This window comes from Nannobrachium achirus (genome assembly GCF_963921795.1).
Source record: "Nannobrachium achirus genome assembly, chromosome: 16".
Taxonomy (NCBI): Eukaryota; Metazoa; Chordata; class Actinopteri; order Myctophiformes; family Myctophidae; genus Nannobrachium; species Nannobrachium achirus.
In genome coordinates, this window is record NC_137823.1 from 58,506,162 (window position 1) to 58,532,470 (window position 26,309).

A 26,309-nucleotide genomic window follows, 5' to 3' on the forward strand; every position below is an offset into this window, starting at 1 on the left:
TGGCCTGAAAACGTTGAAGAGCCCTGGCCCACTGGTGTAGAGATTAAAACAAGGAGGTGACCAGGTAGAGAAATCTGGGAAACCCCAGTCAAACAAAGAGTAAACTAGAAGCAGTGCTCTTCCGAGCACAGGTCTCCACCAGGCCAGGCGTCCTGGTGGTGCTACTGTATAATAGGCTAATGTAAAAAGGCTGGCATATGTTCTTCACCTTAGACCTTTCATGGCAATCGGACGCTGCATGCATGATTTGAGGCATTGTGTTCCAAAAATGTGTTTTGCTAAAGTCTACCTGCTGGTGGCGCTATAACAGGCCAACGTGAAAAGGGTAGCATTTGTTCCTTGACATAGTGGGAATATGTGTGGCAAATTTCACGGTAATCGCAAGCTGCGTTGATGATTTGAAGCATTCTGTTCAAAAACTGAGCAATCCTGCAAACTTTGGAAGCCAATATTAGCCAATTAGGATGGAATATGAAATATCAGATGGCTCGGACTTGATCACATGACATTGGAGATACTGTGTACCGATTTGCATGATTTTTGGATAAAATCTCAAGGAATAATCGGAAAAATTGTGTTTTACATAAGTCGGCCTCCTGGTGGCGCTATAAAAGGCTGGTGTGAAAAATGCAGAGAAAGGGTTTTGCCTTGGCCTCTAGGGAGTGCGCTTACAAAGTTTGAAACTGATCGGTGGAGTTATAGGTAAAACCACAAATCGGCCTGTTATAGCGCCACCATGAGGCTGATTTCAAAAATTTGAAGTGGCATTTCTTCCTCGACCTAGTGGGAACGTGTGTGCGCGATTTCATGATAATTGCACTTTGCGTTTGGGATTTGAGGTATTTTGTTCCAAACGGCTCAATCCTACAAACTTTGGAAGCCAATCTTAGCCAATCAGGATGGAATATGCAAAATCGGACAGATCCGGGTCGATCACATGACTGTCGAGATACTGCTTACCGATTTGTAGGATTTTTGGACAAAATCTGTAAGAGTAGTGCACAGGAATGTGTTTTGCGAACATCGGCCACTAGGTGGTGCTAGAAAAGGCCCATTTGAAAAATGTAGGACAGAGGTTCTAGATTGGCATCCAGGGAATGTGTGTGCTCACTTTGGCAGCGACCGGGCCAACGGTGACAGAGATTAGGTGCACACAAACTGCGAGGACACACGGACGGACGCACGCACGCACGCACGCACGCACGGACGGACACACGGACGGACGAAGGGGAAAACATACTCTCCCCCATGCCTTCGGCTGGTGGAGACAATTATGGCTAAACAGCAGACAATTATCTTAACTCAAAAATAGCTTTGCATGTTCCCACTGGCTTTACTCAATATCTGTCCTCCCACACAGCATCCCCCCCCCTCCCCCCCGGTCCTCTAGTCCAGTGTTTCTCAACCTTTTTTCTGCATGGCCACACTTTTCATGTCCCAAGAATCTCATGGGCACACCAACATAATACGGGGGTGTAAATATCGTCACGGGAAGAAACCTCGTATCTCCAAGTTTCAAATTTGTAGGTTTCTTCTCAAAGTAAAGCCCTGCTTCATAATACAAGGCTGTCGCACAACAGTAGCGAAAACAGCCGATCTACAAGCACACAACAACGCCTCGCGGTGCGAGGCGTTGTGTGCTTGTAGATCGGCTGTTTTCACTAGTTTAAATAATTTTTAAAATGATCAATACTGGCTTTCAAGCAGTTTCAAGGGGCACACTTGACCCTTCTCAGGGGCGCACCAAAGGTCCCCAGGCACAGTGGTTGAGAAACACTGCTCTAGTCATGCTACCAGATGCTGGCGTAGGCACAGAGCAAGCTGCCTTGACCTGCTGCCATCTGATAAACCCTCTCAAACAACAAGCACTCCCAGGAGACTCTGTGTGTGTGTGTGTGTGTGTGTGTGTGTGTGTGTGTGTGTGTGTGTGTGTGTGTGTGTGTGTGTGTGTGTGTGTGTGTGTGTGTGTCTTTAATAGGCTGTCAGTGCAGAGGACACTGAACACTTCCATGACAGTCACAAATACTTTGTTACACCAAGCGCCAACATGTGACCAAAATACGTAATCATTATGTGTGTGTGTGTGTGTGTGTGTGTGTGTGTGTGTGTGTGTGTGTGTGTGTGTGTGTGTGTGTGTGTGTGTGTGTGTGCGCGCGCGTGCGTGCATGCATGTGTGTGTGTGTGTGTGTGTGACTGTGTGTGTGTGTGTGTGTGTGTGTAATCACTTTGATCTAAAACAATATGGTCCAGAGTATGTCATGATCCCATTACCTCGCACACACCTACTCACTGCTAGAGTCAATGGACTGGTCACTTCTTTATTGATTAGAGAGAGAGAGAGAGAGAGAGAGAGAGAGAGAGAGAGAGAGAGAGAGAGAGAGAGAGAGAGAGAGAGAGAGAGAGAGAGAGAGAACATCCGAAAGAGTGAATGTTCCAGAAAGTGATGAGTTGTTTATCGATTCCTTAGTTCCTTCCTAACACAGTGATTTACAGAGGACTGTAAGTGTGTGTTTAGTGGGTATGTGAGGTGCCAGTTGTGTGCGTTATGAGGTAGGGATGGTATGATATGAAAATGTCATATCACGATTATTGTGACCAAAGAAATCACGATTTACGATATTATCACAATAATCAAAATCCATAATCCATAATCCTGGGGCTGAACATTTGCCAACTGCTATTTTTTGGCAAAGACATTTGATAGAGTGAAAAAAAGACTGTCAAGTACATATAATATAAGTACCTTTTATCAATTATAGAGGGTTTAAGTGGTACCGGATATGCAGCTCGGCAAATAAAAGGTGGATTGATCCCAGTGCATGACGGAGGACGATATCACGATAAATTAAATCTCCACAATACGATTATCGTGAGTGTTTTTTTATCAGGATAAAGGCCCATTCCCACTGGGCCAGATAACAGATAAAAAAATCTCTTTCTCCAGATATTTTTCCATTCAAAGTGGATGGTAGATACAGATAAAAAAAATATCTACCACAGATATTTGCCACAGTTACTTTTATCTGTGGCAAATATTTGTTTTATCTGTATCTACCATCCACTTTGAATGGAAAAATATCTGGAGAAAGAGATTTTTTTATCTGTTATCTGGCCCAGTGGGAATGGGCCTTTAACACATCGGCTGCCCAAAAGGTGGCGCCAGAGCCCCAGCTAAGTGCCCAAAGCCACTCTATTGACCTCCATAGAAGAATACAAGGCCCTGTTGCGTCAATGCATGCGTGATACTTGGTCACATGAGCGCAGACAGGATGTTATTGTGTAACTTACTGTATGGGCCAGTGTTGATCATAGCTGTTCATTGCCGATCAAAATTTGGACATTTTGCCGCACGCGGCCACAGTTTTAGCCATAAAACAAACATCAGAGATAAAGGGCTTTAAAGATGGGGAAATGCATTGGAGTATACGGAAAAAAACGGCCGCGCGATGCTCTCAGCGTCGACTCGAAGCGACTAGCGGCTAATGGGCTACATCCAGGCGCAGCCCCAACGTAACGGTGAGATTTAAAGTTAATACTGTATATACAGTAAACACGTCAACGCGTCGTGGGCCTCCTGGGACATCAAAGAGATTGGCGTGTAGACACCTCGTGGGCACCCGCTGTGTTAACGATAATACCGCTTATCGTCCCATCCCTAGTATGAGGTAGGTGTGTGTACGTGCGTGCGTAGTAAGCCAGAAGCTCAAGAGAAAAGGTGACCTCTACGTTTAGTGTAATGGAACAATGGGATTATGATTATTATTATGGCCGGCAATTTCTTTTACTTAACCCATTCAGGCCAAGAATTATTGAATGCTTTAACTGTTGAAAAATAGCAGATATACAAGCTCACAGCGCGGCACCGAGTGCCGCGCTGCGAGCTTGTAGATCTGCTATTTTTTGAAAAAGTCATGAAAATGTGTGCAAATCTTTGAATATATGTATTTTCAAAGCGAACGTTTGTAACTCAAATGTTGCTTCTTCTGGGGGGTCCCTGGAACTAAATATTTTGAGATGGGGGTCCGTGGCCAAATTCATATCATTTTGGGGGTCCTTCACATGAAAAGGTTTGAGAACCACTGACACAGTAGTCTCTCAAGAACAGACTAACTGAGCTCCAGTTAAGTGAAAAGGACCTTTTCTTTGACGATGGCTGGCCAGATTGCTGACATAAAAAGAAGGATTCAAAAGACAATTATAGAATCGGGTCAAAATTCTAATTTTCGCGATTTTTCAAAAATAGCAGATCTACAAGCTCGCAGCGCGGCACTCGGTGCCGCGCTGTGAGCTTGTATATCTGCTATTTTTCAATGGTTAAAGCATAAAATAATGATACACAATAATGTGTACCCGTTCTGAGTGGGTTTTAAGTTAGAAACGCACACGCACACCATGACACCATTATGTGTTCAGACATAATACTGTGCAGCCACTGACTGGTTGTCTATAGACCCTGTCCCAACTACCGTCCTTTGTGCAGCGCGATGTCATTAAACTCAAAGTCAATACAAAATGGCCCGTAAAATTCTTTCTTGGTTAACAAGTCATGTCACGTGTCCCCTGGGAGCCGCCGGGTCCACCAGCCATTAAATTACACTGCGAGAGAGAGAGAGAGAGAGAGAGAGAGAGAGAGAGAGAGAGAGAGAGAGAGAGAGAGAGAGAGAGAGAGAGAGAGAGATGACCGGGAGAGCAGTCATCCTAGTGTAGTGTTCTTGTTGTGTGCAGTCTATATACCGTAGATACTGTATGTCTTGTTGTGTGCAGTCTATATACCGTAGATACTGTATGTCTTGTTGTGTGCAGTCTATATACCGTAGATACTGTATGTCTTGTTGTGTGCAGTCTATATACCGTAGATACTGTATGTCTTGTTGTGTGCAGTCTATGTACCGTAGATACTGTATGTCTTGTTGTGTGCAGTCTATATACCATAGATACTGTGTGTCTTGTTGTGTGCAGTCTATATACTGCAGAGATACTGTATGTCTTGTTGTGTGCAGTCTATATACCGTAGATACTGTATGTCTTGTTGTGTGCAGTCTATATACCGTAGATACTGTATGTCTTGTTGTGTGCAGTTTATATACCGTAGATACTATATGTCTTGTTGTGTGCAGTCTATATACCGTAGATACTATATGTCTTGTTGTGTGCAGTCTATATACCGTAGATACTGTATGTCTTGTTGTGTGCAGTCTATATACCGTAGATACTGTATGTCTTGTTGTGTGCAGTCTATATACCGTAGATACTGTATGTCTTGTTGTGTGCAGTCTATATACCGTAGATACTGTATGTCTTGTTGTGTGCAGTCTATATACCGTAGATACTGTATGTCTTGTTGTGTGCAGTCTATATACCGTAGATACTATATGTCTTGTTGTGTGCAGTCTATATACCGTAGATACTATATGTCTTGTTGTGTGCAGTCTATATACCGTAGATACTGTATGTCTTGTTGTGTGCAGTCTATATACTGCAGAGATACTGTATGTCTGCTGCCAGCAGGAGATCAGCCATTGTTGTCGTCGCAGTAGTGGAGCGTCACAGGTTATGATATGGGTTGCGTTCGGAAATGCGCACCGGGTGTGCTCTCAATGTAGTGAGTGCAGTGGGCGGTGAAGTTGTAGAGTGCATTCAGTGTGGCTTATTTACGAACGACCAGTTAAGAGGCAGCTGTTTGCTTTTTCAGAAGGAAAACCAACCAATCAAAACACCGCACCGACGCACCACACCGTCAAACCCCATCTTCTTAGTAGGGTCGGTGAGTGCGTGCACTCAGCACACCGGTGCGCCGCGCACTGGATTTCCGAACGACAACGCACCAAGTGCATCGAATAAACGAACGACAACATGGCACACCAGTGCGTTGAGTGCGCATTTCCGAACGCATCCATGAATAGGACACATTAACCCATAGTGATTGGTGGATTAGTACGCATTGACATTTAAGAGGGGACGCAACAGTCTATGAACATAACACCAGATATCTGTCTAAACACCTGGACATGGCCAGATAGCTGTCTTCTGGTCTGTGGAATGTAAAATAAGAGCACTGTGTACCTATAATGTGCTTTTTCTACTGTTGCTACACTGAAGAATATAAAATAACATGTGTGAAACCACAGACATATTCAATCATAGCTACTGTAAGCAGATATTTGGTATTTGGAGGTATTTGACGTATGACATTTTTTAATCGCACAGCCCCAGAAAGTAAAGAAATAAGTGTTAAATTGAGCGGTAATTAAAATCTTGCCTATCATTTTATAACGGACAATTTACTTTTTGGGCAAGTGGGCATGACCTTGGGGCAAGTAGAACATGGGCTGTACTTGCCCGACGGGCAAGTGCCTCTGAAACCTTAGTGTCAATTCCTGAAGTTATTATGTCGTACATAAACACTGACCATTTTCCCATAAATGGTTTTATTTTTAGACGGTTGTTTACACATTTTATCCAAAGTTGTTAAAAGTTTATTGAACATGCCCGGACAATTGCGTTAATGTTGGCTAAACATAATTGGGTCCCATCCTAATTTACAGTACACTTGAAGACCGAATAAGACAGAATAAAGCCATAATAAGAAATAATGTGTTGGTAATTAGAACTAATATGTTTTATTAGACAGAAACAAAGACAGAATAGCAGAAAAAGCGGATACATTCTCTGGCACCGGCACCTGCCGTGGAACTACAGTTCCGTGCGGCGGCCGCCGGTCCTATTGCCGGGCGATGCAGCACGACTGATGGTCGAACTGCCGGTCGGCAGGTGCCGGTGCCAGAGAATGTATTTGCTCTTTCTGCTATTCTGTCTTTGTTTCTGTCTAATAAAACATATTAGTTGTAATTACCAACACATTATTTCTTATTATGGCTTTATTATGTCTTATTCTGTCTTAAAGTGTACTGTAAATTAGGTTGGGACCCATAATTGCAGACGGGTGTTTGAATGCAAAAACAAACAGACATACACAGACACAGTGAGGTCTTACCCATTCTTTACGTCTGCAGTGCGAGGTAAAGTCGTACACTGGAACCTTGATGCTCTTGCCTTTCTTCAGCTTCCTCAGCACAGTGACCAGCAGCTCAAAGTCAAAGGCATCAGGATGGTCGAAGTTGTACTCGTTCTTGGCTGCAAGCTCCTGGTCCTCTTTATTCAATACCTGGTGCACGCACACGCACGCACGCACACGCACACACGCACGCGCACGCACACACACACACACACACACGCACACAGACAGTAATGTAAAGGTGTCTGTGAATTTCCCCCAATGGCTGGACAAACAAACACAATACTCATTTGTGAAGGCCTTTTCATGCCATGAGCCAGAAATGTTTTTCCTGTATAGTAACGTTAATGGGACACCAACTTTAGCAGCTGATAACACCAATATAGCTGTGAATACAGTTATGGGTTATCATACCAAAATATAATCTACAGAATGATATAGAGCTTCTCAAAAATGCATGGTAACCTTTGCCACCTTTCCGAGAGTGACATCTCGTATGGCCCATGGATGGACTATTGCTGTTGACATGTTCTATACAAATAAACGTAAACAAACAATGCATGGCCAACTAAGTACAATCCAGGTGAATCGTCAGTTGATATATGCAGTCTGACCAGAACAACCAGAATGCCAGTCATAATAATGTATTTGTGGGCACATTTGGAATCATTTGACCATATCTAATACAGTTAATCAGTTGAGAACAACACAAGCATCGAGGCCCTGAATACACCGCCGTGCTGTTAACCATAACCCATTCAGAACGGGTACACTGTATTTTGTATCATTATTTTATATCATTATATTAACTATTGAAAAATAGCAGATATACAAGCTCACAGCGCGGCACCGAGTGCCGCGCTGTGAGCTTGTAGATCTGCTATTTTTTTTAAATCCTGAAAATTAGAATTTTGTCCCGATTCATTAAGTGTCTTTTGAATCCTTCTAAGGTTTATTTGAAAAAACCTGTTTCTATGTCAGCAATCATCAAATAAAAGGTCCTTTTCACTTAACTGGAGCTCAGTTAGTCTGTTCTTGAGAGACTACTATGTCAGTGGTTCTCAAACCTTTTCATGTGAAGGACCCCCCAAAATGATATTTATTTGGCCACGGACCCCCATCTCAAAATATTTAGTTCCAGGGACCACCCAGAAGCAAAATTTGAGTTACAAACGTTCGCTTTGAAAATACATATATTCAAAGATTTGCAAAAGATTTTCAAAAATAGCAGATCTACAAGCTCGCAGCGCGGCACTCGGTGCCGCGCTGTGAGCTTGTATATCTGCTATTTTTCACTGGTTAAAGCATTCAATAATTCTAGGCCTGAATGGGTTAATATCGTGCCAAATCCAGTGCTGCTCATTCAGGAGAAAAGCAGATTTCATGGCTCACAGGAGCGGGTAAAGAATGTTGATGGTCCATGGGGACACATTATGTATGCACACAGCATCTTTGGTTTTGTTAGGAGAACCAAACCAACAGCTGGGGGGGGGGGGGGCAGAGAGTAGGGCTGGGACAATATGACATTTTCATATCGCGATTATTGTGGCAAAAGAAATCGCGATTTTTACGATATTATCGCGAACATCAAAACCCATTATCCTGGGGCAGAACATTTGCCAAAAATTAGCAGATCTACAAGCTCACAACGTGTCGCAATGTGACGCGTTTTGCGCTTGTAGATCGGCTATTTTTTGGCAAAGACATTTGCAAAGACAGATAGTGAAAAAAAGACTGTATCAAGTACGTATATCATAAGTACCTTTTACCAGTTATAGAGGGTTTAAGTGGTACCGGATATGCAGCTCTGCAAATAAAAGGTGAATTGATCCCAGTGCATGACGGAGGACAATATCACGATAAATTCAATCTCCACAATACGATTATCGTGAGTGTTTTTATCACGATAAACGATAATATCGCGTATCATCCCATCCCTAGGGGGCAGAGACTTGACAACAGAACAGAATATACAGAACTAGGGTTATCACGATTATGATATTTTAAATGACGATTAATTGTCACTCAAATAATTGCGATTAACGATTTAATTGTGTTTTTGTCGTTGACAATTTCTCTTTGGCTTGTAGGCTTTGAAGTTGCACATGGCAGATATGACACATAACCTAAATATACAAAGAAATGAAGGACATATTTGACAACTTTACACTTTAAAAATAACATTGATAGTGGAAATATCAGATCTACAAGCTCACAACGCGATGCGACGCGTTGATCTTCTATTACCACATTTTTTTAAATGTTTGAACATATATCCACGAGTTTCCAACGCCCCATAGTGCATTGCGCAGACGCTGTACCGAGCTTCCGGCGCCGCAGCCGAGTGTGATCTACAAGCTCACAACGGTTGCATCTGCGACGCGACGTGAGCTTGTATGTCTGCTGTTAAACCGGAAGTGTGGTCCAAACAGGTCCAAATAATCTCCAGTAAACTCCCGCGGAAACAGGTGGATAAACATTTTTCAATATGTAAACAATTATGATGATTATCACAAAATAATTGCGATTATGTCAAATAATTGCGATTATGTCAAATAATTGCGATTAGATGATTATGTAATAATTGTGACAACCCTAGGGACTAGGGATGTCACCGAATAATCGATTTTCGAATATTCGTTAGATTAATCAATATTCGATTTTAATATTTCATAATCGATTTTTTTTTTTTTTTTTTTTTTTTTTTTTTTTTTTTTTTTTTTTATACTATTTTTTGGCTTAGTTAGTTAGTTTCAACCAAAATATAGAATATAGGCTAACAATAGTATTAATGATAATAGTAAATGGCCATTGATTTATTATTCACACCAGCACCAACTGTAAACTGTGTAGAGTGAAGGAGCACAGCAGAGTGGCTGCCTGCTACACACTCCCCTCCCCCGTCTCAGACACAGGTGTGATTGATTCAGGCTTGATTGTTTGGTACTTGGTGGCCATCATCAAAGAAAAGGGAAAACAGCGTCCTCTGTATTGTAAAGCATCACAGAATCTGTTCTTGAGAGATTAGGTGAACAGTACACTGGCACACTAAAAAGAAAGATGAAGAGTAGTAGTTAGGCTACCAATTACCTGAAGAGCCATGTTGTACATACAGTGGTTCACAGAAAATTGAGTCGCCTCAGGTATCTGTAGGTACCTCTGGCCACCCACCGGTCTCTCTGGAGATGGGAGTGTCTAAAAATAGGAGGCCGTCCTTTCAGCTTATCTTCTGCAATACAGTCAAGTGACACTAGATGGCATAGCAGAGCAATTAGTTTAACTATTTTGCTGGGGATTGAAATGAATTGAAATGAACCACAGAAGAGACTACTGTAGATAATAGAGAGTAATTATACTTTAAATGAAGTAAAAATACATTTTGGCATAGGACTTTTTCATTAAATGTTAATTAAATGTCTCATTTGTATTTGTAAGGGTCCATTTAAAACTGGCTATGGGACTAAAACGGATAATTATAAAGTTAACAGTTCACATGACAATGAGCTTATTACCAGCACTTAATAACAGTTCCACTGTTTCAGAGAGAGCATGTTTCATTATGGAAAAGCTCTGCTGTTCGCTTGTCTGTCTTTGTTTCCTTGTTGGTTTGAAAACATGTGTCTACCCATGTTTTTCTTAGATTAGCCAACTAATTCTACTATTTCTTTGCATTTGATGTAATTGGTGTTGGTGTAATGATGTATTACCTAAGTTCTAAGAATTACTTGAGTTCAATTTTGAGGTATTTGTATTTTACTTTAGTATTGTGTATTTACCCTTCAACTATAAAATATATATTGTTTTTAATGAGACATGCTTTGTAACCCGAGTGGCCCCGTAATGGTCTTGTCCAGTTCCGTCCCGTTCTGATTCTTTTTTTGTTTTTTTTTAGACCTGTGACATTGTCCTGAAATCCGTTTATTTCCGAGGTTCAGAGAGACCCGAGCATTTAGCTTATGATTAGGCTATTAAAAGTCCATGCGTGCCTTTGCCTTTCATGTGGTGAGGTCTACTCAATCTAACATACTGCAGCTGTGTGAACTGATTGACAGGCACTGTCAGAAGTCAGAGCGGTGTAAACTTTATCATGTAATGTAGACTTTATTGTCCAATGCTGCTGGTTGGTTGCCTAGGAATCTATATCTATAATATTAACATTGAAACAAAAGCCAGGGAGAAAGGCCTAATAATATAGCCTAATAATCGAAATTTGCAAAGTATCTAACTGTTTTCAAAAGATTGTAGTGGAATAAAAATAGCCTACTCGAGTAAATGTACTCAGTACACCAATGAAGCCTGCGTGTGCCGTCAATTCAACACGGGCGGACAATAGAACTGGTTCAACATGTTTGGCACAGATACTTGTGTATTGGAAGCAATTAGCTTGTCTAGAGGGTCGCCTATATGGTCAGCTGCTCCCCCTCCAACCGTCCTACTGTATATGTTCCATGTTCTCCCTTATAGACTGTTTTTATTTAATTTTTTGACACTTGCTTTGGCAATGTAAACGTATGTTTTCTCACAAAATGTCATGATTACCGAAAAGTATTGAAAAACAGTGTGGTAAATAATAGTTTGACATTTTAACTTGACCTTTCACTCTGTAATTAGAAAGGGACCCTTTCACAAAAGCAAAAGCGATTGGTCATGTCAGAGGCTTGGTTCTCAAAAACCTCCTCGCTGTCACATCTTCTTCTGAGACGTTGACATTTACCAGAAGAGGAGGAATGGAGAAGGATTTCTACAGGCATTAGGCCTACATTTATGACCATGATGGCATTACATTATTATTATTAAACCACAATCAAATGTTTGTCCAGGTGTCTGGGACAACTAATAAATCTTTATGAACAACTTTATGAGGCTATTGGAAAAATGTTGCCTACTGCCTTGTTTCCAAATAAAGAACAATTTCAATTGAACATGTGAACAAAAGTTGTGTCTTTTTCGTTTCCTTATATTTAGCTTATTATTATTATGTCACGTTTATGTTGTTTTGGGACAGTGTGTGAACCAATTATTTTGTAATTGTTTGTGTCACAACGTTCTGTCATTTGATGACTTCTCCGCCTCTCTCTCTCTCTCTCTCTCTCTCTCTCTCTCTCTCTCTCTCTCTCTCTCTCTCTCTCTCTCTCTCTCTCTCTCTCTCTCTCTCTCTCTCTCTCTCTCTCTCTCTCCCAGCCCTAGAATATATACATACATACAGTATATAGTATCAAAATCAGCTTAACCACTTTAATCTAGCTTGTAGATCTTTTTCAAAAAGAAATCTAACAATGTTTAAATATTTTTGTTCATTCTAACAAATCTTGTATTTATCAGCACAAGAGGGTATAAGAAGTATATTTTGAAGCCAATACTTTCATACTTTTGCTCAAGTACATTTTGAATTATGTACTTTAACAGAGTATTGCTACATTACAGTATTGATACTTTTACGTTTTCCACCACTGGGTATGAGGGCAAATCTATTTACTGCAGTGATTCAATTCTGTCCTGGCCTTCGGGGAGGCTGGGACAATCCCTCCCCCGCGCATAAGTGAAACCGGTTTTACCAAGTATTTGCATTTACTGGTGTGACTACAAGCAAGTCTTGACGCTTTGTATTTTCACAAGTGGCACATGAAACATCTGGTAGAATATAAATAATTTTAGGAGCACAATGAAACGTTATCAAATAATGTTTTCTTTAATCAAGTGATAAGAGGAGGCTATACAAAAAATGTATACTAAGTTTTTATTAACTATGTTCTACAGTAGTGCTTCTCAAACTTCCAAATGTCAAGGTCTCTCTCCCCTTAACTCTGACTGTGTACAAATGACCACCCCCCTAAATGAACCCACAGAGTCTCTGGAAATTAGACATTTTCCCAGGAAACAAACTGGTGAAAACAGCTGATCTACAAGCTCACAAAACTGAACCAAAATAGGAGTATAGGCTACGGTTGACCTGAAAGTTCTCTTAAAGTTTATAAAGAAAAGTGTATGTGCTCAGAGACTAAAAGCAAACATGATATCTGTGGTGAGACATGAGCCTTTTAAAGTGAAATAGCCATTTAACAGTGTTGTTTGACACAGATAGACAGCATAGATAGACAGCATGTTGTGTTCTGAAGCAAATGAGTCAATGCAAAGAGAGAACCAGTCTGTATGAGGTGTGAAGAGGGGGAAGGGTAGTCTCCGGAGACACCTTAAGCTACTGTGGAATCATGTGGGGAAAAAAAGTTCAATAAGAAAAATACACTAATACAGGGGTCTTCAACGTTTTCAGATCAAGGACCCCTTAGTTGAGAGAGAGATGAAGCAGGGACCCCCACAACCTTTTGTACCTCAACCTCTGTGCTTACTGCTTAGTATGCTCTTTTTTCCCCTCCACACCTAAAGTATTTGCCGAAAATAGCCAATCTGCAAGCTCACAACACTTTGCAGTGTGAGGTGTTGTGAGCTTGTAGATCTGCTATTTTTGAAAAATTGTGAAAATGAGTGCAAGTCTTTGAATATCTTTGACCCGATCTTTGACCCGACTTCTAAATCCTTCCTCTAAAATCGAAATCATGCTGTTCTCAAACCTTTTCATGTGAAGGACCCCCAAAATTACAGGTATTTGGCCACGGACCCCCCATCTCAAAATATGTTGTTCCAGGGACCCCCCAGAAGCAAATATTTGAGTTACAAATGTTCGCTTTTAAGTAGATATATTCAAAGACTTGCAAAAAAAATCATGATTTAAAAAAAATAGCAGATCTACATGTGAGCTTGTATATTTGCTATTTTTCAATAGTTAAAGCAGTCAATAATCCTAGGCCTAAATGGGTTAAACAAATAATTACAATTTGAGTGCAAAAATAACTTGAAAAGAAACTATTTACAAGCTCACAATGCAGGTAGAGATAACAAGTAACCAACAAGTAATAGACTCGAATAGTCGACTCATATTGAAGAATCGCCACCCCGTGGCTGAACAGCCACACTACACGTTGAAATAAAATATCACATTTCTAGGGGGCGCGGCTAAGAATTTGGAGGCGTGTTTGACAGAGGTACCTCTAGGCACCTCTTGACACCTCTAGGTGTCATTTTAGACTTGGCGACGCTAAATGTTGTAACCCACTGTATGTAAATGTGCATTGAAATCCAGTAAAAAAAAAAAAAAAAAAAACGAAAAACAGAAGATTTTTTTTTTTTTTTTAATAAAAAAATAATAATAATTAATTATCGATTTTCGAATAATATTCGAATATTGCTATAGAATAATCGATTTTGATAAAGGTCCATTTTTGACATCCCTGCTAGGGACACATTATGTATGCACACATCATCTTTTGGTTTTGTTAGGAAAAACAAACCAACAGCTGGGGGGGGGAGAGAGTTGACAACAGAACACAACAGAATATACAGAACATAAAAGTAAGAAACAGAAGAGAAATTCTTAAAGACAACAACACTGCTGCTCTCAGGTAGCAGCTTGCCAAGTCAGTGACAAACACTGCTGACTGAGCAAACGCCTTTTGCAAGTCTTTTCACAATCACCCACATAAATGTAGAAGACCATGAATCATGTCTTTTTCAATTATATGTTTGTTTTTTATTGCTCCTTCAATCAATGTAGTAATTGACCACATAGAGGATAGAGAAGCAGGCTAGTGACCACTGCACTGACCAGACTGTTGTCAGTCCTGATCCACAAACCTGCCTGGGAGGGGAAATGTAATGATGAATGCTTTCACCTCTGACAATAATTACTGCAGAGGTGACTTATCTTTAACACATTGGCTGCCCGCAATGAATGCAAGGGTTAATTTGCTGGTGCCCATGGCAACCCACCATTTTTCCTACCTTCGAGGTCCTGGCGAAAAAAGTAATCTGAGTAAATGTAATCCAAGCATGTCCTGTTTATTTCGCGAAAATCTTTTCTTTCAGTCAGGACCGTTTTGTATCAATCCTAGGCCACAGCGTTTGTGTGATGGCCGGTAGAAGAGGCCGCCGTTTTGAACGTGAAAGAAAAAAAAGAAAAGATCCGGAGCAAACTGCATCTTTGTGCAGTAGCTAAACAGGGCAGTGGACGACGCTGACAGCACTTCCTGGTCACGTGATTTCGCGCTGCATTTTGGGAAATGGAGTTTGTTTCATCACCACGGTAGCCAAGTACAGTAGCTACAGTACAGTAGTTTACTGTACAACGCGTCGAACGCGTCGATGGGCACACGTAGACATCAAAGAGATTGGCGCGTTGACACCACGTGGGCATTTAATGTGTTAATAATACCAATTTGTATTGTGTTTTAAATAATTTATATCGTTGATTAGTCACTTTTACAACGAGGTACAGCTTGTAAGCATCGGGCATTCGAGGCATGAAATCAACAATAACAATGATATCAAACGCAATACCATTTGGCATAATAAGGGGAGATTTAATGGACCTAATTTTGGCACATTTTGGGTCTGCGCTACCCACACGTTTGGCTGTGGTACTCATTCCATGAAGGCCCAATGCTTACAAACTGTACCTCGTTGTAAAGGTGACGAATCAACGATAAAAATGATATAAAACACAATAAAATAGATTATTATTAAAGGGGAGATATAATGGACCGGAGTCAAGTTTCCTTTCTTTTTGTGCTGAGTTTATAACAGCAACAATGACAAAATCCATAGAACTACACTCATAATGTTTTTCTCTAGTTCAGTGATCAGAGCGCATGGAGTAGCCAATGACTTTTCAGTCCCAAAGCAGTGTAGAACATAATTGATATAAATCATTTCATTTAAATCACTTATTGGCAATGGCCATGGGCTGCGAGTCGTCTAAAAAAAAGAAAAAAGAAATAGAAACAATCTGGATTAATTATGAACCGCCAAGGGACTGAGGAAGGCGAAGGGCTGACTTGCATGCTGCGTTCATTAATAATGTACACAAGACTGTTTTGAAATCAAAAGCTAATAGTTATTATTATAGAACGGTTGTTAAACTGGTTTAATTGAATGCACTAAACTGACGAAGGGGGAAAATGCTGCAGCAAGCATCGATGTCACTATCTACATATGGACCAATCAGGGGAAGCTTTTCACTTGTTGTGCGGACAGCAGTTGAAACGCAGTCACTGATTGGCCCCGATCAGAAAATGATGGGGGCCAACTTCTCATACTCGGTGCCTCTCTGCTGAAGTCCAGACCTCATACTGTGGGAAGGAGGAATGAGTGAACGCAGTATGAAGGATAGGGTTAGGCCAGCTGTTTGGAGCCACTGCCATAAGCAATTAACAGGGTTCCCACACATTTTTACCAATTAATTTCCAAAACTTTTCCAGAGTATTTAACCAGATTTCCAGGACTATATAACAATAATTCAGCTCAATAACGAGTCGCTTACTCCTATGCGCAATGCCCAAAGACAGGTAGTGTATGCCAGTGGTTCTCAACCTTTTCAGGCCGTGATCCCCGAAATAATCATATTTCAACTGGGGACCCCCCACCCTGACGAGCACTAAGAATTTTATTGTGAAAATGGCAGTTCTACATGCTCACAACGCCTCCCCGAAATAATCATATTTCAACTGGGGACCCGGCACCCTGACGAGCACTAAGAATTTTATTGTGAAAATAGCCGATCTACATGCTGACAACGCCTCGCGTTGGTGTGAGCATGTAGAACTGCCATTTTCACAATTTCTGCCTCTAATATTTGACAATTTGGCCCATGTTTAATTTGTCATTTCAGAGGTATTAACAAAGTCAATAACCAAAGACAATGCATAGCTATTTTTTTCCAGGACCTTCCAGGACCCTTGATCAATTCCAAAACTTTTCCAGTACTGGAAAAATATTTTTCTAATTTCAAAATATTTCCAGGAATTTCATGACCGTGGGAACCCTGTCTCATTCTCTGGCAGAGTAAATATGTCATGAACCCAGTTAAAGGCATGGTGAGGTCACGGTGTTGTGATGTCATGAAGCCAGTTAAAGGCATGATGAGGTCACAGTGTTGTGATGTCATGAAGCCAGTTAAAGGCATGATGAGGTCACAGTGTTGTGATGTCATGGTGAGGTCACAGTGTTGTGTTGCCATGAACCCAGTTAAAGGCATGATGAGGTCACAGTGTTGTGATGTCATGATGAGGTCACGGTGTTGTGATGTCATGAACCCAGTTAAAGGCATGATGAGGTCACAGTGATGTCTACCTTGTAGAATGAATCCATGGACAGCAGCACCACCCAGGGAACGTCCCTTATAGAATGAATCCATGGACAGCAGCACCACCCAGGGAACGTACCTTATAGAATGAATCCATGGACAGCAGCACCACCCAGGGAACGTACCTTATAGAATGAATCCATGGACAGCAGCACCACCCAGGGAACGTACCTTATAGAATGAATCCATGGACAGCAGCACCACCCAGGGAACGTACCTTATAGAATGAATCCATGGACAGCAGCACCACCCAGGGAACGTACCTTATAGAATGAATCCATGGACAGCAGCACCACCCAGGGAACGTACCTTATAGAATGAATCCATGGACAGCAGCACCACCCAGGGAACGTACCTTATAGAATGAATCCATGGACAGCAGCACCACCCAGGGAACGTACCTTATAGAATGAATCCATGGACAGCAGCACCACCCAGGGAACGTACCTTATAGAATGAATCCATGGACAGCAGCACCACCCAGGGAACGTACCTTATAGAATGAATCCATGGACAGCAGCACCACCCAGGGAACGTACCTTATAGAATGAATCCATGGACAGCAGCACCACCCAGGGAACGTCCAAGGCTTCTATGATCTTATTGGCTACCGTGGTCTTCCCAGAGGCACTGCCGCCACACAGACCTGTGGGGAGGAGGCAGGAAGAACAGTGGCGTCAGTTCAGAAAAAGCTAAGGTATGGCAACATGACTGGTGGTGACACCAGTCATGTTGCCATACCTTAACAACAGGCATGATGTGCATTCTATTTTCCCCCTGGAATGGTTGTTCAAGTGCAGCTAAACTTGGCATGTTCGTAAACGCGCCACAATCATAGAGTTATAATAAGAATAGAGAGGACACCAGATATCCCCGCCCGTCCACTTGCATTGAGTTGCTCACCCAGCGCATGAGGCGTTTTCACCCCTCCTTCCGCGTAGTAAAACCGTGACGTAGTGGGGCCTTTGTGACGCATTTTGCGTCATAGTTTGTGTTCATGGACGCGCATTCATGAACGAGCACTTCCGGTATGAACGCGCGTCAATACAAAGAAGACTAGATGCGCGTTCATGTTTCTGGCCCCAACTGCAGTACCTCGAAACGGCCACCATGTCCATTTGGTTTCAGGGCGCCCCCAGGGTTCTGGGGGCTTGGCCACAATATCTTGTTAAAGTGACCATTTTGTTAAATGTTGCATTTGTAGTTATTTTACTGTAATTTAACATCATAAAATCAAACCTCGGTTCGAAGTGGAGCGGTGAATCTGAGCAGCTATACCGTGTGTGTGTGCGTGTGTGTGTGTGTCTAGTCTGCACAATAGTGCCATAGAAGCTGTGTGTGTGTGTGCCTGCACAACAGCGCCCCTCCTTTAACTAGTGTGTTGTGTGTGGCCACTCAAGGTATTGCCAGGCTACGGACACGGCCAGCCAGCCACCCAGCCACCCACCCAGCCACCCAGGGACATACCCACGGACATACCTGTCTATTGGGAGCGCTTTCACCGCTCCAATAACAGATAGACAAAGAGACATTCATGGATTTATATTTAAAAGTAACTTTTATTCCCCCCCCCTGGACCCAGGGTATGGCAGCTGCATACCCCTGCCATACCCAATTGACGCCCCTGAGGAAGAAAGGAGAGGACCACGGCATCACACAGGCATTCTGTCACAGTTCACATTAAGCTACAAACCACAGACGCCCCACTAAGCAGCGTCACATGACAATAAACAATGAATAATATACATCATCTTTTCCAGTTTGACAACTTCTAAAGCAGGGGTCTTCAACGTTTTCAGGGCCAAGGACCCCTTAGCTGAGAGAGAGATGAAGCAGGGACCCCCAGATTCCATGTAGTTTCATTGTTTAACAGCACAGTGTATCAGTGTATGTTAGATTCATGTCAATTTGAGATCAGATATGTAACCACTTGAACTGTCAATACTTGTATAAACTTTCACTCTGTACGGAATCTGCTCTATACCAAACCTTTTTGCCGAAAATAGACAATCTACAAGCTCTGCGAGGTCTTGTGAGCTTGTACAGTCGTGGCGAAAAGTATTGGCACCCTTGCATTTATTTTAAAAAAACACCATTTCTCGCAGAAACTTGAGATTGGGGCCTTGAGATTGTCCATGCTTGGCTACAATCTTTTCTATGACCTCCTGACAATTCTCTCCTTGTTTATATTGTGTCCATGCTCAGTGTGGGTCATACAGTGACACAAAACAGCAGAATGAGGGCTTTACTCCATTTCAACTGGTTGGATTAGTGATTACTAAAGATTAGAGTCAACTTTGACTCACCACATGTGAGTTCCAGGTGAAGCCTGCTTGAAATTCAAGTATTTCATGCCAATTTAGATACCTTATTTAGATATTTGATATTCATTTTATCAGACACGCCCCCTTCCTATACAAACCCAAACCCAACTTCAAACTCCATTTTAAACATGTTAGATCATTGAAAACACCTGTCCTTGGTGCAGGAGACTGATAGGGTCCTTCTACATACGTCAGGCAGGCTGTGGTGGTTTTTCAATTACTAACTCGTTCTCCTGCTATACCATCAACATGTGGAACGCCCTTCCACAAGCCCTAAAGGAGAGCAAATCCCTAGCCTCCTTCAAAATTGGTATGAAAAGTCACCTTCAGTCAGCTGCTACCCGTGACTTGTAAATAGACTAAGCCCCATGCCCCCCCCCCCCCCCCCCCCCGCCCCCCTTTTCTTTTTTTTCTGCCTTTGTATTTGGTGTTATGCTTTTGAAACTGATATTATCCTAGATAAAGTACTATGTTCTATCCGTCTGTCTTTCAATGTTATATGAGATACTTAAAGTGTGGTTCCTGTGGAAATAAGCCTCGGCTTTCTAGGATCTCCTTTTAGTTGACCTTACCAGTGATTTGTACTGTCATGAAACTGTACTTTTTCTATTGCAAACTTCTAATAAATTCTTCAATCAATCAATCAAACAAACACATGCTGTAAGACAGGTTCATTCATATCCAGGGCACCGAGTTCAGCTCTCTTATTATATTTCCTATGACTGAGCAAGACCTCGGGATGGGACGATATGAACATTTCATATCACCATTATTGTGACAAAAGAAATCGCGATTTACGATATTATCGCGATAATCAAAATCCATTATCCTGGGGTGGAACATTTGCCCAAAAAAAAATGACGATCTACAAGCTCACAACGCGTCGCATTGTAGATCACCTATTTCTTGGCAAGACATTTGATATAGAGTGAAAAAAAAGACTGTATCAAGCACGTATATTATAAGTACCTTTTACCAATTACAGTGGGTTTAACCCTGCAAGGCCCAGCGTTGCTTTTTGGCAAAGTTTTTTTAATCATTTTTAAAAAAAATATATAATTAGTTTTCCTGTTCTTTTTTTCACATTAACATCACCATTAAAGTTGTACCATGTAACTTTTTTTATAAAACAAATCTTAAAATTGTCCTAACTGTTAAATCGCTAAAGTTTTAGAACACCCACTCCGTTATTTTCAGCTTCTGAAGCCTTCTCTTTATATGTTTTCTATGATCCTGGCCGTGGACCGGATTTCGCGCCAAAATGACGTAATCTGCATCATCTGTATACGTTGTGTATACGTTGCCCAATCACATCGCCGATCATGCACACATGGTACACTACCGGCCAATCACAGCTTATCTGCTCTGGTCTCCACCAGGAAGCGCCTCCGCTTGGCTACAGTGTTTACCATGGTGAAGGATTTTAACCTCTTAATCCACAAATCCTGGCCAGAAAATTACGTTCTACCATGCGTTCTACCCCTGCACGGATTACTATCGGTCGCGGTGGTTTGCGGCGCCGCTCCGGTGGTCCGCGGCGGTGGTCCGCGACGACTCCGGCCGAAAAACGTCCGAAAAAAGCAATACCGCTACTGACCACTAGTTGAACTTACACAGTATGGCTTTAAATCCTATTGTTTAGTATTACAATGCCATTGGCCACGATATTTGCAAATAAATACCCCCCACAGTGGCTGACATTCACACCTCCCAGAGAAGTTGAAATTCCAGCGTCTGGACGAACAACATCTCACTTTTTAACTGAAGCTATTCCTCACAAAATGTATTTTTTTTTGGCAATCATTAGAATGTCTAGAACATGTGCATATGTTATTATTGTGAAAAATATCCCCAAAATGCAAATTAGAGCATAATTTATGGCTATAAAACCTGACAAAAAAATTTATAATTTTTAAACATTACATTTTCCTGTGATTAGGACTACAACACCATCTGATTTTTTCAATTTTTTTTGGCAAGTAGAAATTGATTCGGGTCTTGCAGGGTTAAATGGTACCGGATATGCAGCTCGGCAAATTAAAGGTGAATTGATCCCAGTGCATGACGGAGGACGATATCACGATAAATTAAATCTCCACGATGCGATTATCGTGAGTGTTTTTTTTATCATGATAAACGATAATATCGCTTATCGTCCCATCCCTCGCAAGACCATCATCAGCATACGAGTCCACAACAAGAAATCCCTGAGCCGGGGGCGCCCGGTGGCCTACTGGTCTAAGCCATATAGGCATTGATGCCTGGCGGCGTCGCCGGTTCGATTCCCGATCCGGACGACCTTTGCCGCATGTCTCTCCCCATCTCTCCCCCATTTCCTGTCAGTCTACTGTCCTATCAATAAAGGCATAAAAGCCCAAAAACAAATCTTTAAAAAAAAAAAAAATCCCTGAGCCAAAAATACACACCAGGGGGGCTGAAACACAGGATACCTTGCCCACAGGGCGTCAATTGGGTATGGCAGGGGTATGCAGCTGCCATACCCTGGGTCCAGGGGGGAAAATAAAAGTTATTATTATTATTTATCCCACGTTTTTGCAACCCATTTTTCTCACCCGGTGACTACCTAACCTGTAGTCCTGGTTTCCGCTCTCCCCCTGCCGCACCAGGGGACATTGGGGAGCACCTGGCTGGCTAGGGGGAGATAGTATAGAAACCAGGACTACTGCATGTTTTTGTGTAAGGGCCTATGCCCAAGGAGACACGGGGAGAACATGCAAACTCACCACAGAGAGGCCCCATCGCCAACCCCACCTAGGGTGTGGGAGCTGATGACACGGGTGGAGGAACACGCCCCCAGCGCCAAAAGCTTCCCCCGGCGGGAATCGAAACCAGGACCTTCTAACTGTGAGGCGAAGTGCTAACCACTGCACCACCGTGCCCCTCAATAAAAGTTACTTTTAAATATAAATCCATTAATGTCTCTTTGTCTATCTGCGCAGTAAAATAACTACAAATGCAAAATGTAACAAAATGGTCACTTTAACAAGGTATTATAATTATATTCTCCACACTTGTATTCTCCCTATCTTGACAGAATGCAGTGATGTCATTACGTGCGCATCCCGCATCAAAAACTCATTCAAGTCGCTCAGGGACTCATTCATGTCATGGTCCTGGGGTCCCGGGGATGCGCCTCCATTGGAGTCCATGTTAAAATAATTTACCGGGTCGCGGTAAAAGAAAAACATTTTAAAATTCCACAGACACCACCATTGTTCATGGGTGAAAGCATCCTACTTTACCCTACGTTAACACAAATAAAATCCATGTAGAAAGTCTTAAACAGGCGATAGAAACGTCAATGTTTTGATTCCACCAACGTCCGACGCCATTTTGCGCGCCTGAATTCATTAGGGGCACATGTTTTAGTAGTTTTAGTAGTTCTAAGTTCAAACATTAGCCAAATTGTAAAATAAATATAAGAAATAGGCACATTTTGAAAATAGCCGATCTACAAGCTCACAGCGCTCGAAAACATTGTATTGAGGACTCATAAAACTTTTCTGGGACCCATTTGAATGACCACCTGTGGGTCCCGGGACCCATTACATTGAAAACCTAGTAACATCACTGAGAATGGTATATTCCCAGGTTCCGCAGGTCAGCTGCACAGGTGCCAATGCCATTATTTAATTGTGTCACGTTTACTAACATGCTAAGTTTAGCTGCACTTGAACAACCGTTCCAGGCTGCCATATCCAGCCCAAGAAACCGTAGAAACCTGTGTAAAAAAAACTGTCAAAACTAGTTTTTTTTTTTAGATATTGTGAAAATAGCCGATCTACATGCTCACAAAACCTCACAGCGCGAGGGGTTGTGAGCATGTAGATCAGCTATTTTCACAATAGAACCGTGTTATACAAAATGTAATGCCTCTTTTCCATGAGGACTCCCATCTTTGCCATACCCTAGCTTTTGCTGAACTGACGCCACTGCTTGCCCAGTGTGTGTGTGTGTGTGTGTGTGTGTGTGTGTGTGTGTGTGTGTGTGTGTGTGTGTGTGTGTGTGTGTGTGCGCGTGTGCATCCGTGCGTGCGTAACAGAAATAGCCTGTGGGACTCCTTCTGAGCTGAACACCTTGTAAAGTGCTGGGAATGAGGGTTTTCTTCAGATAAAACTCCTTAAGTGTAAAAAGCGCTGACTGCACACATCATCCAGCAGCTTTACTTCCACCACTGAAGGCAACACAAAATGTCCCAGACACGACACGACCAATGGGGGAAAGTGAGAAAACTGCAAAACACCCCATTTCAACATAATGGTTTTCAATGACAGACAGCTAGGGCGGCACAATTAAGTCATTTAGGCCTAGAATTATTGAATGCTTTAACTATTGAAAAATAGCAGATATACAAGCTCACAGCGCGGCACCGAGTGCCACGCTGTGAGCTTGTATATCTGCTATTTTTGAAAAATCGTGATTTGTTTTTGACAAGTATGTTCAAATGACAAGTCTTTGAACATATCTATTTAAAGGCGAACATTTGTGACTCACATATTTGCTTCTGGGGGAGGGGGGGTCCCTGGAACAACATATTTTGAGATGGGGGTCCGCGGCCAAATACCTGTAATTTTGGGGGTCCTTGACATGAAAAAGTTTGATAACAGCTGCTTTAGAGGAAGGATTTAGAAGTCGGGTCAAAGATCGGGTCAAGGACATTCAAAGACTTGCACACTTTTTCACGATTTTTCAAAAATAGCAGATCTACAAGCTCGCAGCATGGCACTCATCTGCTATTTTTCAATAGTTAAAGCAGAACATAATGGTTAAAGTGGTTACTGGTCTTTGAAGGTTAATAAAAAAAAGAATAAAAAAAACATAATCACAATCCTGACTGAAGAAATCTCTTAACTGCAAGATGGTGTTTATGAAAGCTGAACAAAAGGTCTCTGTTTCTGTGGAGAATTGGAGGCCATAAATCATGTTACATTCAGGAGGAAATTGTTTTGTGAATAACTTTGAGCACAAGGAAGAAAATGTCATTGTATCGCATTCGTAGGTCACATCACACGTTGCAACATTTTTGGAAAATGTTGTACTACGGACGTTATTTTGTCAGTTTCGGGCAGATCTGCTTAAAGGGCCACCTCTGGGACAACCTTATCTTATTTTATTGTTGTTTGGGACACGATCAACAACACAATCAAGTTATTTTTTTTGTTCAAGTTATTTTTTGTGTTCAATCTGTGTTTTTAGATATTTTAGTATTTCAGCATGACTAGTGAAGTGATGCATTTTGCATCATCAGTGATGCGTTTTGCATGATGCAAAACGCATCACTAGTACATGCTGAAATACTACAATTTCTCAGGATTGAGTTGATCGTGTCCCAAACAACAATAAAATAAGATCGGGTTGTCCCAGAGGTGAAGTGGCCCTTTAACTCTGGGAATAGTCATTAGTGTCTGTAAATTGCTGTACTAACTAAGACAATGTCAAAGTCTTTATCCTATCTGTATTGTTCCATTATTGATTCCACAGTGATGAGAATTGTCACTGTGGCACATTCACCCACCACAATGAAACCTGCCGGTTCACACCAGTGGCTATGGGTGATAAAACAGCATTTTCTATTAGCAATGAAATCTGATTCCTCACTGAGAAAAGGCAAAACTCATGACCACAGGCCATTAACCTTTGTTCTGTTCTGTTTAGCTCTTCGCAGAACTGTCCATTTACTATCGTCTCCATCCTCTCGTGCCTCTCTTAATCCAGGGATTCCCAAACATTGTCCATGACAAGGACCCTAAATAGCCACAGCCCCGTGGCTGCGAGTCAACCCCTTTTATATTGTGATTGTGAAATATCTTTAAAAAAAATCACACCCAATGTGAAGTGAGCGGTGGTCGTGCTTGCATAACGTCTTCAGACTAGGATTTAAGTCTAGGATGTACAGGCTATGCTACACACACAAGTTTTGCTATGGCAAAACGCTGAGGAAAAAGGCTACAGACACACGCACAGCCACTCTATGGAGCGGTTTACCACCGCTAAAAAAAAAGAAGAAAATAGCTGATCTATTCTACACGCCCCCTGGCAATGCGACGCAGCCTCCACTTTGAAAACCCCTGTCTGCTCCAATCCCTCTTCCCCTCCACCCTAATCTGTTCCAATCCCTCTTCCTCTCCACCCTAATCTGCTGCTCGCTCTCCACTCCTGTTGCCAGGGACGTGCTGGGCCCATTGTGCGCTATAGAGAGAGATCTCTCTATAGCGCTGCTGCTACTCAAAGATTTGTCATTTCAGAACATGACAAGTGACAAGCCAGTGGGCCAATTACATGAGTTGTATTTCGTCATTGTCGGGTGGAAAGCTTGTATGTCCAAAACCATTTTAAAAATTATTTAAACTAGTGAAAACAGCCAATCTACAAGCAACGCCTCGCACCGCGAGGCGTTGTGTGCTTGTAGATCTGCTGTTTTCACTACTTTTGTGTGACAGCCTTGTATGATGAAGCAAGTCTTTGCTTTGCGAAAAAATGTACAAATGCTCTAATGTGAAACTTAGAGATACGAGGTTTCTGCCCGACTGTGATGATCTACTTTGTCGGCCGCCCAGCCCCCAAAATGGAACGAAGGCCTACATTTTATTTAATTTTTTTCCCTAATGGCCGGCCTGGACCGGCCAGGAATGAAACGGCCGTTCGGGAGTTGTCCCGCGTTTCCCAATGGCCAGCACGTCCCTGCCCGTTGCCTTCAATTGACCAATGCAGGTTGATTATTCCACATGAACGCCCTCTCTCCTATTCCCTTCTT

General features: G+C 42.0%; 1 protein-coding gene across 1 annotated transcript in view; it reads right to left on the minus strand.

Annotated features, from left to right (window-relative positions):
- Positions 1–26,309, minus strand: part of LOC308300657 (uridine-cytidine kinase-like 1) — a gene marked incomplete at its 5' end in the record, with an annotated part of 79,264 nt that overhangs the window by 42,160 nt on the left and 10,795 nt on the right. The window contains 2 exons of the mRNA XM_080744537.1: positions 6,995–7,165; positions 17,750–17,856. Of these exons, the coding sequence (XP_080600663.1) occupies positions 6,995–7,165; positions 17,750–17,856 (278 nt within the window). The remainder of the gene's footprint in view (positions 1–6,994; positions 7,166–17,749; positions 17,857–26,309) is intronic.